Source organism: Notechis scutatus, chromosome 4, assembly GCF_049901735.1.
Source record: "Notechis scutatus isolate UNSWTSFEM ecotype Mainland chromosome 4, rNotScu1.2, whole genome shotgun sequence".
NCBI classification, from domain to species: Eukaryota; Metazoa; Chordata; class Lepidosauria; order Squamata; family Elapidae; genus Notechis; species Notechis scutatus.
The window spans coordinates 137,555,025-137,568,139 of record NC_142012.1 but is presented as its reverse complement, the minus strand read 5'-3'; the positions used below and the strand labels follow the sequence as shown (position 1 = coordinate 137,568,139).

At 36.4% G+C, this 13,115-nt stretch overlaps 1 protein-coding gene across 1 annotated transcript in view; it reads right to left on the bottom strand.

Moving 5' to 3' along the window:
• Window positions 1-1,831: 1,831 nt before the first annotated feature.
• Window positions 1,832-13,115, bottom strand: part of COL4A3 (collagen type IV alpha 3 chain) — a 78,845-nt gene continuing 67,561 nt past the window's right edge. The window contains exons 43-52 of the mRNA XM_087965048.1: window positions 12,640-12,770; window positions 11,721-11,793; window positions 10,542-10,613; window positions 10,266-10,385; window positions 9,151-9,249; window positions 8,772-8,984; window positions 7,691-7,868; window positions 7,299-7,413; window positions 3,200-3,372; window positions 1,832-2,622 (exon numbers count right to left, since the gene is read on the bottom strand). Coding sequence (XP_087821174.1) covers window positions 2,538-2,622; window positions 3,200-3,372; window positions 7,299-7,413; window positions 7,691-7,868; window positions 8,772-8,984; window positions 9,151-9,249; window positions 10,266-10,385; window positions 10,542-10,613; window positions 11,721-11,793; window positions 12,640-12,770 — 1,259 coding nt within the window. The 3' untranslated portion in view covers window positions 1,832-2,537. The remainder of the gene's footprint in view (window positions 2,623-3,199; window positions 3,373-7,298; window positions 7,414-7,690; window positions 7,869-8,771; window positions 8,985-9,150; window positions 9,250-10,265; window positions 10,386-10,541; window positions 10,614-11,720; window positions 11,794-12,639; window positions 12,771-13,115) is intronic.

Genomic DNA, 13,115 nt, shown 5'->3' with positions numbered 1-13,115 from the left:
AGCATCCTATCAAATTCTGTACCTGTCAATAGTGGTGTCCCCCAAGGCAGTGTTCTAGGACCAACTCTCTTCATACTCTACATAAATGACCTCTGTGATCATATTAAGAGCAATTGCATTCTTTTCGCTGATGATGTAAAGCTGTTCAATACCACAGACAATACTGCTACCCTACAAAAAGATCTTGACTATGTATCAGAATGGTCAAACAAATGGCAACTTCAAATCTCAACAAATAAATGCTCTGTCTTACATATTGGCAAAAATATCAGAAAATAAAATACAAGCTGAATAGTCAAGATCTTGTTGATGACCCAAGCTCTGTAAAGGACCTTGGAATACTCACCTCTAATGATCTAAGTGCTAGAGCCCACTGCAACTACATAGCCAAAAAGGCATTAAGAGTTGTTAACCTAATCCTCGTAGCTTTTTCTCTGGTAATATCACACTACTAACCAGAGCATACAAAACATTTGCTAGACCAATACTCGAATACAGTTCATCAGTCTGGAACCCACATTACGTATCTGATATTAGCACAATTGAGAAAGTCCAGAAATATTTCACAAGAAGAGTTCTCCACTCCTCTACTCGTTGTAGAATACCTTATGCCACCAGACTTGAAATTCTAGAACTAGAAAACCTTGAACTACGCCGTCTTCGGTCTGATTTAAGCATGGTATATAAAATCATACATTGCAATGTCCTACCTGTCAATGAATACTTCAGCTTCAACCATAACACAAGAGCACACAATAGATACAAACTCAATGTTAACCGCACCAAACTTGATTGCAGGAAATATGACTTCAGCAATAGAGTGGTCAATGTCTGGAATACTCTACCCGACTCTGTAGTTTCTTCCCCAAACCCCAAAAACTTTAACCTTAGACTGTCTACTATTGACCTCACCCCTTTCCTAAGAGGTCTGTAGGGGGCGTGCATAAGCGCACCAACGTGCCTACTGTCCCTGTCCTATTGTTTCTCTTATTCTTCTTTTATTTTTCTTATATGTACCCATTTCATGTATTCACAACTATGTATACACTTATACTTATTATCTTGTAAACAATTGGCAAATCAAATAAATAAATAAATAAATAAATAAATAAATATTATTAGGAGCTGGGAATTAAGTTCACTAAATATAATAAGGCTTACTTGTATATGTGTTATTCAGTACAGTAGGAGATCGGCAGGCAAATGAAGAGTAACATTGGTAATGACTGCAGTTACAGTGAAAGAAACCCAGTGGTTTATTACACTAAGCTTATTAACAATTAATCAATTTCTTTTGTTTGTGCATTATATTGAATAGTTCAGGTTCCAAATGGACTGAATTGGCTTAAGATAAAAGATGCAAGGGAGCAATTGCTTGCACAGTTAGTATTTTAGTATTTATTTGATTTGTCAATCGCTTACAAGGTACAAGGTATAAGAATAAACATAGTTTTGAATACATGAGATAGATACTTATAAGAAAAATAAAAAGAAACAATAGGACAGGGACCGTAGGCATGATTGATGCGCTTATGCTTACCCCCTACAGGCCTATTAGGAAGGGGGTGAGGTCAATAGTCACCTTCCAGTGAAGGAGAACTCTTACTCCCTGCCACTGCTGCATCTGCCAAAATTTTAAGAATTCAATATTTGGCAGGAAATTGGAACAAAGTTATAATGGCACATTCTATTTAAATAATCAACATGTTCTTATACTGGAAATTCCTTTCCAGATAGTAACAAAGTATGGCATTGCGCTGAAGCGAAATGCTGCAATTTCCCACTTTGTAACTGAAGGAAGAATAAATAATGAAGATAGCAGTTTAGAAGCTTCATTCAAAGATGTTTTATTAATTTTTAAAAAAATATATCCTTTAATATTGTGCCAAAATGTCAGTTTACATAATATTTGATTTGAATAATACATAATCCAATGATAGCTATTGACTCCATTTAGTAGTTAGAAAAGCACAAGAACACAATTGGGAACTATAGCCTTTTCATTTAAAAAATTGATGATACCATGGTTCATAATATGTAAGGCACTATTAATACTAGTGTTTGGAAACTGGCAATCTTGTAAACATCAAATATTTTGGTCTAGGAGTTAAGGCATCAGACTAGAAATCTTTAACCCTGCCTTGGCTATGAAAGTCAACTGGGTGATTTGGGGCCAGTCATTCTTTCACCCCAACTCACCTTACAGGGTTATGTTGTGGGAAAAATAGGAGGATGAAAAAGTATTAAATACGTTTGCTGCCTTGAATTATTGATAAAATTAATAAAGGCAGGATACAAGTAAGTATAAAAAATTGCATTCCAATAGTTTTTTAAGTTAGTATTTTTGTTTATTTTAGCAAAATAAAACAATAAAAACATTGCACTTTTCAATATTGCACAACACTGATTTTCTAATTTTTGGTACAAATATTGTACTGTTCTAATACATATTAAAAGTTCATAAAAACGTTTGGTTAAGTTTCAGGCTTTTCTGTTGGCAAAAAAACTGGAACTTCATTTTCAGATGACAGTTCTGCTCAGTTGGGTTTCCTCATGCAGACTTGACAGCGACTAATTATTTTTTCCATATTTCCAGCTTTTAGAGTCTGTGGCACTGGTTTCCTTTAAACGTAAATGAGAATAATATATTTTAAATAAAAGAAAATTCCCATATCTTAAACATTAAACTAATAAATGCTACATCAGTGTCAGTCACCTGTATTTAAATCAAAGTACAACAAGTAAAAATAATTAGGACAATGAAGTGCTTTGCATTTGAAGAGATCTGCTGTAGAGTATATAAACCACAGGCCCTCAAATAGAATTTCTCTGTAGTTCTTGAAAATAATGACCCCCTCCCCCCGAGTATTTGGGGTGACCCTGAAAAAAGCTATTTCTGATTAAATAGTTGATGGCAGGAATTCCACACACACATCGTCCAAAGCATCTTTTTGTCTTTGAATCAGAAGGCAGCCCTGACAGTAAAACAGTTGTCATAAAACAATGTATTTATCAAATTTTGAAATTGCCCATCTCCCTCAGAGGGATTTGCTAAATAAGGCAGATAGATATCAAAATAAAGATAGAAATATCAGCTTTATTTGTGAATTGGGCAAGTGGGTAGCATATTACATACAATGAAAAATGAACCAACTCATTTTAAGCTGCATCATAGAGAAAGTAGTGTAAATAAAAATACCTGAACATTCTTCTTGAGTTTAGCGTAGCCAACCAGAAACTGTAGGAATTTGAGTAGTAATTACATGTTCCTCGGCCATGACATTCAATGAATGGAAGGGCACGAAATTTTTCTAAACATGACCCTGGAGATGCCAAAGCTTGTCCAGAAGCTTCTGAGCCTGCACCCGTATACTGTAATGATAAATGACTTTCATAAAATCTGTTTTATTTAGTAATCTGTGGATAAGGAATATCAGTTTTAGACTTCCAACAATAATTGTCTCTCAGAATATTAAGACCTCAAATAATTCATCCAGGTTATTTTTACATAGCAATTTGGTAGTTTTTGCTAATATTGATAGGATTTGTAGCATCATAGAACAACAGAAATTTCAGATACTTTTAGTAATGCATTATTTTTTTCCTTCAGGAACTTTTTTTCTTTTGGGCTAGGCTGGAGTATGATCATATAAACATAACATAGTCTTTTCGGGATGCTTGTGACTTTTAAACCTTACAAATTTTATTACCACAGTTTTCTTCAAGAACAGTTATGATACATTTGTTGTTAAAATACGAACGATCCTCTTCTATTTTTGTCATAATCTTTAAAAATTTGTAGGCTGATTTAAAGAAACCATCTATAAGTGCAGTAATAATTTCCTGTTTGTTCCTTTTGTAGTTCAATGGCCTGTTGAAATATTTTGAAAAAGCACTTAACCGATTTCATGATTAGTGCTAGGCTATTATCTAAACCAAGGGTCTTCAAACTTGAAAGCTTTAAGACTTGCGGACTTCAACTCCCAGAAATATGCTGCGTCACCTGTAAAGTCATGGAATCAATTATTAACCAATCCATCATCCTCCACTTAGAGACAAACAACCTACTCTCCAATAAACAATTTGGTTTCAGAAAAAACTATCCTGTAATCTGCAACTCTTACACTGCAAAAACATATGGACGACACAACTCGACCAGGGCAAAGCAATAGACGCAATCTACATAGACTTCTGTAAAGCCTTTGATTCAGTGGTACACGACAAACTACTCCTAAAAATAAAATCCTATGGTATCTCTGGACAACTGCATAACTGGATAGAAGCATTCCTGGCAAACAGACAACAAATGGTCAAAATTGGGAGCGTCCTATCGAATTCTGTACCTGTCAATAGTGGTGTCCCCAAGGCAGTGTTCTAGGACCAACTCTCTTCATACTCTACATAAATGACCTCTGTGATCATATTAAGAGCAATTGCGTTCTTTTCGCTGATGATGTAAAGCTGTTCAATACCACAGACAATACTGCTACCCTACAAAAAGATCTTGACTATGTATCAGAATGGTCAAACAAATGGCAACTTCAAATCTCAACAAATAAATGCTCTGTCTTACATATTGGCAAAAAAAAATCAGAAAATAAAATACAAGCTGAATAGTCAAGATCTTGTTGATGACCCAAGCTATGTAAAGGACCTTGGAATATTCACCTCTAATGATCTAAGTGCTAGAGCCCACTGCAACTACATAGCCAAAAAGGCATTAAGAGTTGTTAACCTAATCCTACGTAGCTTTTTCTCTGGTAATATCACACTACTAACCAGAGCATACAAAACATTTGCTAGACCAATACTCGAATACAGTTCATCAGTCTGGAACCCACATTACGTATCTGATATTAGCACAATTGAGAAAGTCCAGAAATATTTCACAAGAAGAGTTCTCCACTCCTCTACTCGTTGTAGAATACCTTATGCCACCAGACTTGAAATTCTAGAACTAGAAAACCTTGAATTACGCCGTCTTCGGTCTGATTTAAGCATGGTATATAAAATCATACATTGCAATGTCCTACCTGTCAATGAATACTTCAGCTTCAACCATAACAACACAAGAGCACACAATAGATACAAACTCAAAGTTAACCGCACCAAACTTGATTGCAGGAAATACGACTTCAGCAATAGAGTGGTCAATGTCTGGAATACTCTACCCGACTCTGTAGTTTCTTCCCCAAACCCCAAAAACTTTAACCTTAGACTGTCTACTATTGACCTCACCCCTTTCCTAAGAGGTCTGTGGGGCGTGCATAAGCGCACCAATGTGCCTACCGTCCCTGTCCTATTGTTTCTCTTATTCTTTTATTTTTCTTATATGTACCCATTTCATGTATTCACAACTATGTATACACTTATACTTATTATCTTGTAAACAATTGGCAAATCAAATAAATAAATAAAATAAAAAATAAATAAATAAATTCCTGAGCTAACATCACTGTAGGAGGAATTCTGGGAGTTAAAGTCCACAAGTCTTAAAGCTTTCAAGTTTGAAGACCCTGATCTAAGCTATCAAAAAACAACATATGGTTATAAAAATATTCACATAGCGATAAGATACTTACATATCCTTTTTCACACATTAATTAAAAAAAAGCTGCCTCTGTGTCAGCCTTCAGGACAGTCCAGACAAGAAATGAAAACCATCGATCTACTTCTAGTAAACTATAAACTACTATGTATTGCCTTAAACTATTGTGTCTGTAACCTTTAACTGCATGAAAAGGTGTATCATAGAGCAAAACATTTTCAACCAACGTCCCTCAAATTAACTAACATACAGAATGCATCCAAAATCCAGGATCCATGTCTCCCATGAAATTAAATTTAGCAGGGAGGGGAGGGGAGGGAGGGAGGGAGGAAGGAAGGAGATTCTGCCAGCTTTCCCCTAGAGAATTCAGTGGTAGAGTTGACAGGAAGTTGGAGGTCACTCCTGCTCCAACTGATTTTTTCCCCATGTGTGATCATTCTGTTCCTCTCTTTAGGTAAGGAAATATCTCTGAAACAATGACCCTCTAGTGAGTACTAACACAATCTTTATTGTAAGACTACAGTAACAGAATCTTGTAAGTCTGAAAGCACTTCTCCCCTCTCTTGCTTTTACTTTCTAGGAAATTAGAAAAGATTCTTTCGGAGATGCTTTTTCCATCCCCATTCCTTCTGTGGGCTGAGATATCTTGTGTCTGACATTGCTTTAGTTGTGGCTCTTTCTTCGGTCTCCAAAAGTTATTCTCTCAACTCATACAGTCCCTAATTTATCACAACTACTGCCAGCAATATTTTAAATTGGGCAAGTGCATAAAGTTTGCCAGATATTTGCCTTGTTTCTTCTGGTACTGGACAAGTTGGTGACTTTAATGTAGCACTATGGCTCAGTAGTTAAGATACTGGACTTGTCAACTAAAAAGCTGACAACCTGGGTCCAAGACCGAGCATTGCACAATGGGGTGAGCACCCATCTTTGCCTAGCTCCTCTCCCGCTTAGCAGTTTGACAGCATGCAAATGTGAGAAGATAAATAGGTACCACTTAAGTGGGGAGGAAACAGCACTGTGCAACATCATGCTGGCCACATGACCATGGAAATATCTTTGGACAGCAATGGCTCAATGGCCTGGAAACTGAGATGAGCGCCTAGTGGAGTAAAATCTGCAGAGACTCCTTTCATCAGATTCTGACCAAGAGAAGAACAACAGATTCCTCAAGAATTTCTGGTCTCAGGTTTTGAAGTTTTTGAGGTAGTGCGAGACAGATGGGCATGGAGAGTGCTGATCCATAGAGGGGCTGAGGGTCAGGCACAATGCTTAAAATCAGATATCCCTTGTAAAAACCATAATACTGCAACTGACAGTCTGACTTAAAGCAAAGTACTGCTGCAGCTGCTTTGTTTTTGATAAGGCTTCCAACTACTGTTAGGAATCCGGTGGCACCTTTTCCAAGTAACACATTTTATTAGAAGGCATGAGCTGCAGTTCATTTCATAAGAGACAAAGAATGGCAAAACTGAGATAGAATTAAAATTGAGGGAAGGGGGGAGTGGAGAGGAGGGGGAGATAAGTTGTTTATGTAGATGCAGCTTACATGTGAGATGGATTTCAAGGCTCTAATTAATTAGCACTATACCTTTTCTCCCACAGCACTTCAGTAATAAAGTTTAATAAAATGAAATTATCAATTTCATTGAACACCTTCAGAACTTGGATTTTTTCTAATCTCTTACCTAATGATTCATTTATTTCAAACCAAAACCAGTAACTTTTATTTATTTATTTTTCTTCTTACCATAACAAAAGAAAACCCTTTCCAAAGAGATTGCCAGCCTTGAGGACAGGATGGAACTGAAGTTTTTTGACTGTGGACTGCTATCATCATTGCTGGACCTTCGCAGACAACACATCTAAGTGAGAGACAAACGTATCATGCAGAAAAGGGAGAAACAAACTGCAGCAGACAAATGAATTTGGAAGAAAAGTGCTGATAAGTCAGGTAGCCAGCAGAACACACATGGAATGGAATAATTCATTTTTATTCAGCTTTTTACAAAATCACTTAGCATCTTGATTTTGTTTTTGGAAACCAACAGTTTATCCGCTTAGTGTTTCTTATATAATGGTACGTACCAAATAAATAACTATATAGAAATTAGAAGGGGAAATCAAGTAGGAAAAAAATACCTGCTAATATAGGACTCTAAATCTCTTCCAGAAATTGGTGCCATATCTTCAGGCATTGGTGTTTCTGTTGACAACCAGTAGGAGTAATCATTGCGAGAAGCAAATCTGCAGACTGCTTGGGTATTACATAATAAAAAGGGCATAGTAGTAAATCTTGAAAGACAGCTGCCAGTTGTACCTGGATGATTCAGAAGAGAAGTTCTGCTGAGTATAATAAAGTATCCTATTGTGTTATAGGTATGCTATGATGTTTATAATATTAGTATAGATGAAATACATACAAGGAAGGGAAATGCTACAATAGAGACAATTCGGGGGGGGAATCAGAGAACAAAGGAACAGTGAAGATTTTTAACAGGGAAATATCAAAAGCTATGGGACTAGAAAACATTCTGGGATTAATTCCTTTGGAACTACCTGTCAGGGTTCCAGCTCTGGGTAAATCAGTGTTTCATTTACAATTGGAAGAGAGGCATTAAAATAAAATAGCTAGAAAAAACATATATCTGTTAATGTGACAATGTGTTTTTTCCCCCCTCTCAGTGTTTTCTCAGAGATTTTGAAACAATCAGCTCATAGTGTTCTAAAACAGTACATAAAGAAATTTAAGAGTAATGCTTAAGGTTGCTGGCTCAGGGTTGTCTCAGCCTTCCATCCTTCCGAGGTGGGTAAAATGAGGATCCAGATTGTTGGGGGCAATATGCTGACTCTGTAAACTGCTTAAAGAGGGCTGTGAGGCACTATAAAGCAGTATATAAGTCTTAAGTGCTGTTGCTTATGCTGGTAGTTATTCTTGACCAAAACTCTCATTAAGAGATGGAATTACCAGAAATAAAGTTCTTTGATCTGGACAATTCATATGTACACTATCTTCTATACCCTGAAAGTGCTGCAGAGGGAAGATTCATCCTTAAGATGCAGATATAGTCACAATTCTCTGGGAATTTACTAACTAAGACCTATGCTTAGAATTGCACTGTTGGATTTGTTATTTTAACTAGGACATGAAATGCTTGCTTTTGCACAGCAAACTTTATGTGATATCTTGTTAAGAAAAAAATAAAATAAAGTATAAAAATACCAAGGTCTTGTCCGTGTGCTTGTTCATTTCCTTGAACAAAAAGAAGAGAGTAGCCACTATAGATGTGAGTTGTCCCAGATGGACATGTAGGAATGTTTGTTGACTGACTGTGCCTGGAAAAAATGAATCCTCTTTTCACTGGACTAGTTATGGAGCTTCCTGGGAATCCAGGAAGTCCGTTTGTACCAGGAGATCCAAGCAATCCAGGTAAACCTACACAGAAATTAATTTAAAAAATAATAATCAGAAATATTTGTGAACTTGTCCACCTACAAACTCTGTGTCAAATATACACAATATTTCCATGATTATCTAAGACAAAATCCAAATATTCCATTCCATTTTCTTATAAAAAGTTCACCACTCCTTATTGTAGTACCTTTTTGCCCTTGAAATCCTTTTTCTCCTTTGGGTCCAGGTGGTCCAGTTCTACCTGGAGTACCATGACGGCCTGGCTGGCCCACTGTACCAGGAGGTCCTGGATTGATGAATTGAAGAAAAATGTTAACATACGTTCAAAACATACCTAAAAGGAAGGGATCATTCTGGAGAAGATTTCATGCAAACTTATTGCAAGACAAGCCCTGAGTAACAGCCGGTAATAAGTAGTCCTCTGTATTTCACCCAGAAACACATTCAGACACAGGTGTTCTCTGAGTTCTTCAAGGATATCTCCTGAGTTCTCTAACAACTGAGATAACAGAAAGACATCCCAACTAAAAGCTCCAAGTAACACTGGGGCAATAATCACCACATCAGATTAATTCAAATAGAGCAGTGTTTTTCAGTTGAAAGGACATTTTGACATGAATCAATCTAACCTTTGCTCCTTGCATCTGTTAAAGAAGTTGCTTGTATTATTTTGCTAAGGATGGAAATAATTTGTTAGGAATTCATTCTGTAAAAGAATTGTATCCTTTTCTATCTGGTTTCTCGCCTCTGCAATTTTCTTCAGAGCTAGACAGATCCTTGGAGACAATTCCCAGGAACATCCTGGTCCATAGATAACCGGGGGCTGCCTAGCAGCATGAACACACAAGGACAAGGGGTGCTGTGTAAAATAACAAAGTATGGACAGAGCACGGACAAAGAACACTCCATGGATAAGGAAGGGGCAAGACATTGCCCACATTAATAACAAACTTTTGTCTCTGATTGGATAAACTTAGTTTCTATCGGCGTAAAATATATATAATACTCTGAGCCATTCTCGCAAGGTGTGGCTATTCCTTACATGCATTTTGTCTGTATGTTTTGGACGTAGTATTCACCCAGACTTTTTGCTTTGGCCAAAGAATAAAAAAGCGGTTATTTATGCAAGCCTCGTCTCAAGTCTCACTCTTTGGCATCTCCGTGGCTCAGGGAAACTTCTGGGACCTTACACAATCTTGGCATCTTGAAAATGTTGGACTTAACTCCCAGAATGTCAAGGCCCTCACATCTTCAAGTTCCCAAGGTTGAAAAATATTAAAATAGAGGAAAGGAAATGTGTACCTGGGAGCCCAGGTGACCCACGGGGACCAGGATCTCCTGAGCTTCCGGGGTTTCCTGGAGGTCCAGCAGGTCCTGGACCTCCTGGGAAAGAAACTGCTTTCACAAATGGCCCAGGCTGACCTAATAATGAAGATACAAGCAAATAAAGGGTTCTTTGTTTATCTGTGTACAATTACAATTATAGATTAATTACAATTCTTTACAATTATGATTATTTATAAGCAAATAATATTATAAATCCAATTCAATTACGTAAAACAGATCATCATTTGCCACCTGGTAGTCCTATTGGCCCTCGAGGCCCTGATTTTCCGGTTGGTCCAGGTGGTCCCCGATTGCCCTTTTCTCCTAAAAGGAAGATCCTATTATTAGACAAGAATTATATGATTATGATGCCAAAGAATACTTGTGAATTCTATAGAGCTCACATAACTATGGGAATGCATGTCCTAATTTACTATTCTACATCATTTTACCAGTTTTGGAGAGAGAGGTTGATGTTATTTGGTTTTGATAATATAGTAGGATTTATCATCAAAGAAATATGCATAAAGATGCACATTCAGTACAAATATCTATGTTGGCCAATTATCCCATGTTTTTGCCTAGTATGTCTTGAACATATGAACATAAGTGAAGATCTTCAAGCCAAATACTTGTTTTGAATCTTTATATTTAATGGCCAGCCCTGTCAAGGAAGTAACCTAACATGAACAAAACACAGGGAAAGAATCTTTGGACTTCACCCAGGGCAGAAACGGGTCAATTTTACACTGGAATTTTCCTAACCGGATCCAATCCCTTGAATACACTGTCAAAAGAGATCAGCAGCTGAGAATCTCCATGGCAACTAGCAAGAATGTACAACCTGTTTTGACTCTTTTTGAAGTACGCCTCTTTTTGCCTTTCTCGACTCAAATACATTTTGAGTATTATTTTTTTTGTAATTAGTGTTGGTCTCTTTCTAGGTTTAGAATCTCAAGTTTAAATTTAAGGCTTTTTTCCTACTAGCTCCTACTTTATAAGTAGTACAAAACATAATCCAACTTGATTTCAGAGATAACAAGGACAATACATGTTCACACCATCTCTCGTAGCATGTAGGCAGTGACAATAATGAGATGGTTTCTGTTTATCTTGCTTTCTTGTTCATTGTTGAGACATTTACTCAGGGAAAAAATAGCAAGGAAATAGACAAGCTGCTCTCTATATCTTAGAGTCAATTTGTAAAATCTTTGCGAGAAATCACAGCTCCAGTTGCATTAAACCAAGCCCCCATAAATCATCCTGGAAAAAGTCTTCATTGTGATGAAGAGCTGAAATTAAATTGACAACACTCAAACAACTAATCCAGAAGTTCTCTATCTGCAGTATCCAATTTATATTTCAATCATGATGTATGAAATTTAAGTTACAAAATATGGCATTCTATAATTAGATACAATCGGAAAATACCTTTTATTCCTGGTAATCCTGGAAAGCCAAGATCACCATCAGGACCCTGATAACCAGGGATACCTTCAATTCCCTATAAATCAGGATAAAAATATTCTTTATCAGTTTAAACTCATCTTCAATAGATTTTGTAAGTTTTTTTTTTGAAGAGTACAGAGAGAATAAACATCAGTTTAAAAAACACAATCTCAAGCAAAAAGAAGCATTGCCAATGGAAAATTGGAGAATATAAACTCAATCCTCAGAATTGCTGACCTTATATTTCTATTGTCTCATTAAAAGTAAAAGTAGCATTGAAACCAATTCTTTGCCATTATTTATTTAATCCATCTCTAGTTTTAAAATAAGCACCCCCTGTATAGCTTCCTCCCTGTATTCTTAACAATTTTAATTGTTTCAGAACCTACCTTTGCTAACAATTTAATACAACGAAATACAAGTGTAGGTATGTTCCTTATTATTGGACATGCAGTCTTCTAGATGTTATTCTCAGAAGAATTAGGGCCTCAATAGAAGAAAAATTATCCATATCCTAAACACTCATATTTCAATGAACGTGGGATGAAAATTATTTTTGTATTTCCTCTGAGCTTCCCTGCTCCATGCCTTAACAACAGCTAGCTCTTAATTATAACATAAATGAAACAGTTTATTCCATCTATGAGTGAAACAGCAACAAAAAAAAAATCTTAGGACATTTCACCAGTCTAGCGACACCCACTAATACACATACTAATTCTGCATTGATAGCTAGAAAAATGAAACAGAGTAAAATTCCTGTTTTTTTTAAATTCCTGATTGTTCAAGTTTAATTATTTTTGCAGAATGTGATAGCTTTCCTAGTCAACAGTTTTGCATTGTTGCAAGTCTAAAATATGAAATCAATGAATGACTAATAAAGGATACTTATTTAACTTACTGGCATACCACATGGGCCATCATCACCTTTCATTCCTGGCAGGCCTGTAATTCCATCTGTTCCTCTGACACCTTTGTTTCCTTTCATACTGTAGCCTGGGACTCCAGCAGGTCCTGGGCTACCAGGATCACCTATGTTTCATGGGGAAAGTACATGCATTTGGAAATAGTATATTAACCAAGAATTGTGTTAAATTATATGCATATATATTCTATCTCTTATATCTCCTTAATAAATTACAGTGTATGTATGACACTTTTCACTTTAAATCTGCAAGTTTGGTACTAAGGTCCACTTGCATAGGCAGCTGGCAGGAAGAATAACCACACCATATATACTTAAAACAACACAGGCCAAAAACTTTTGGTCTAATAAATATTGTGAGATATTAATAATATTGCACGTACCTCAGGGCAGAAAGTTCCTTAGAATGCTGTAGACAAAACCTGTCATTGAAACAATAGCCCAAAACTCCC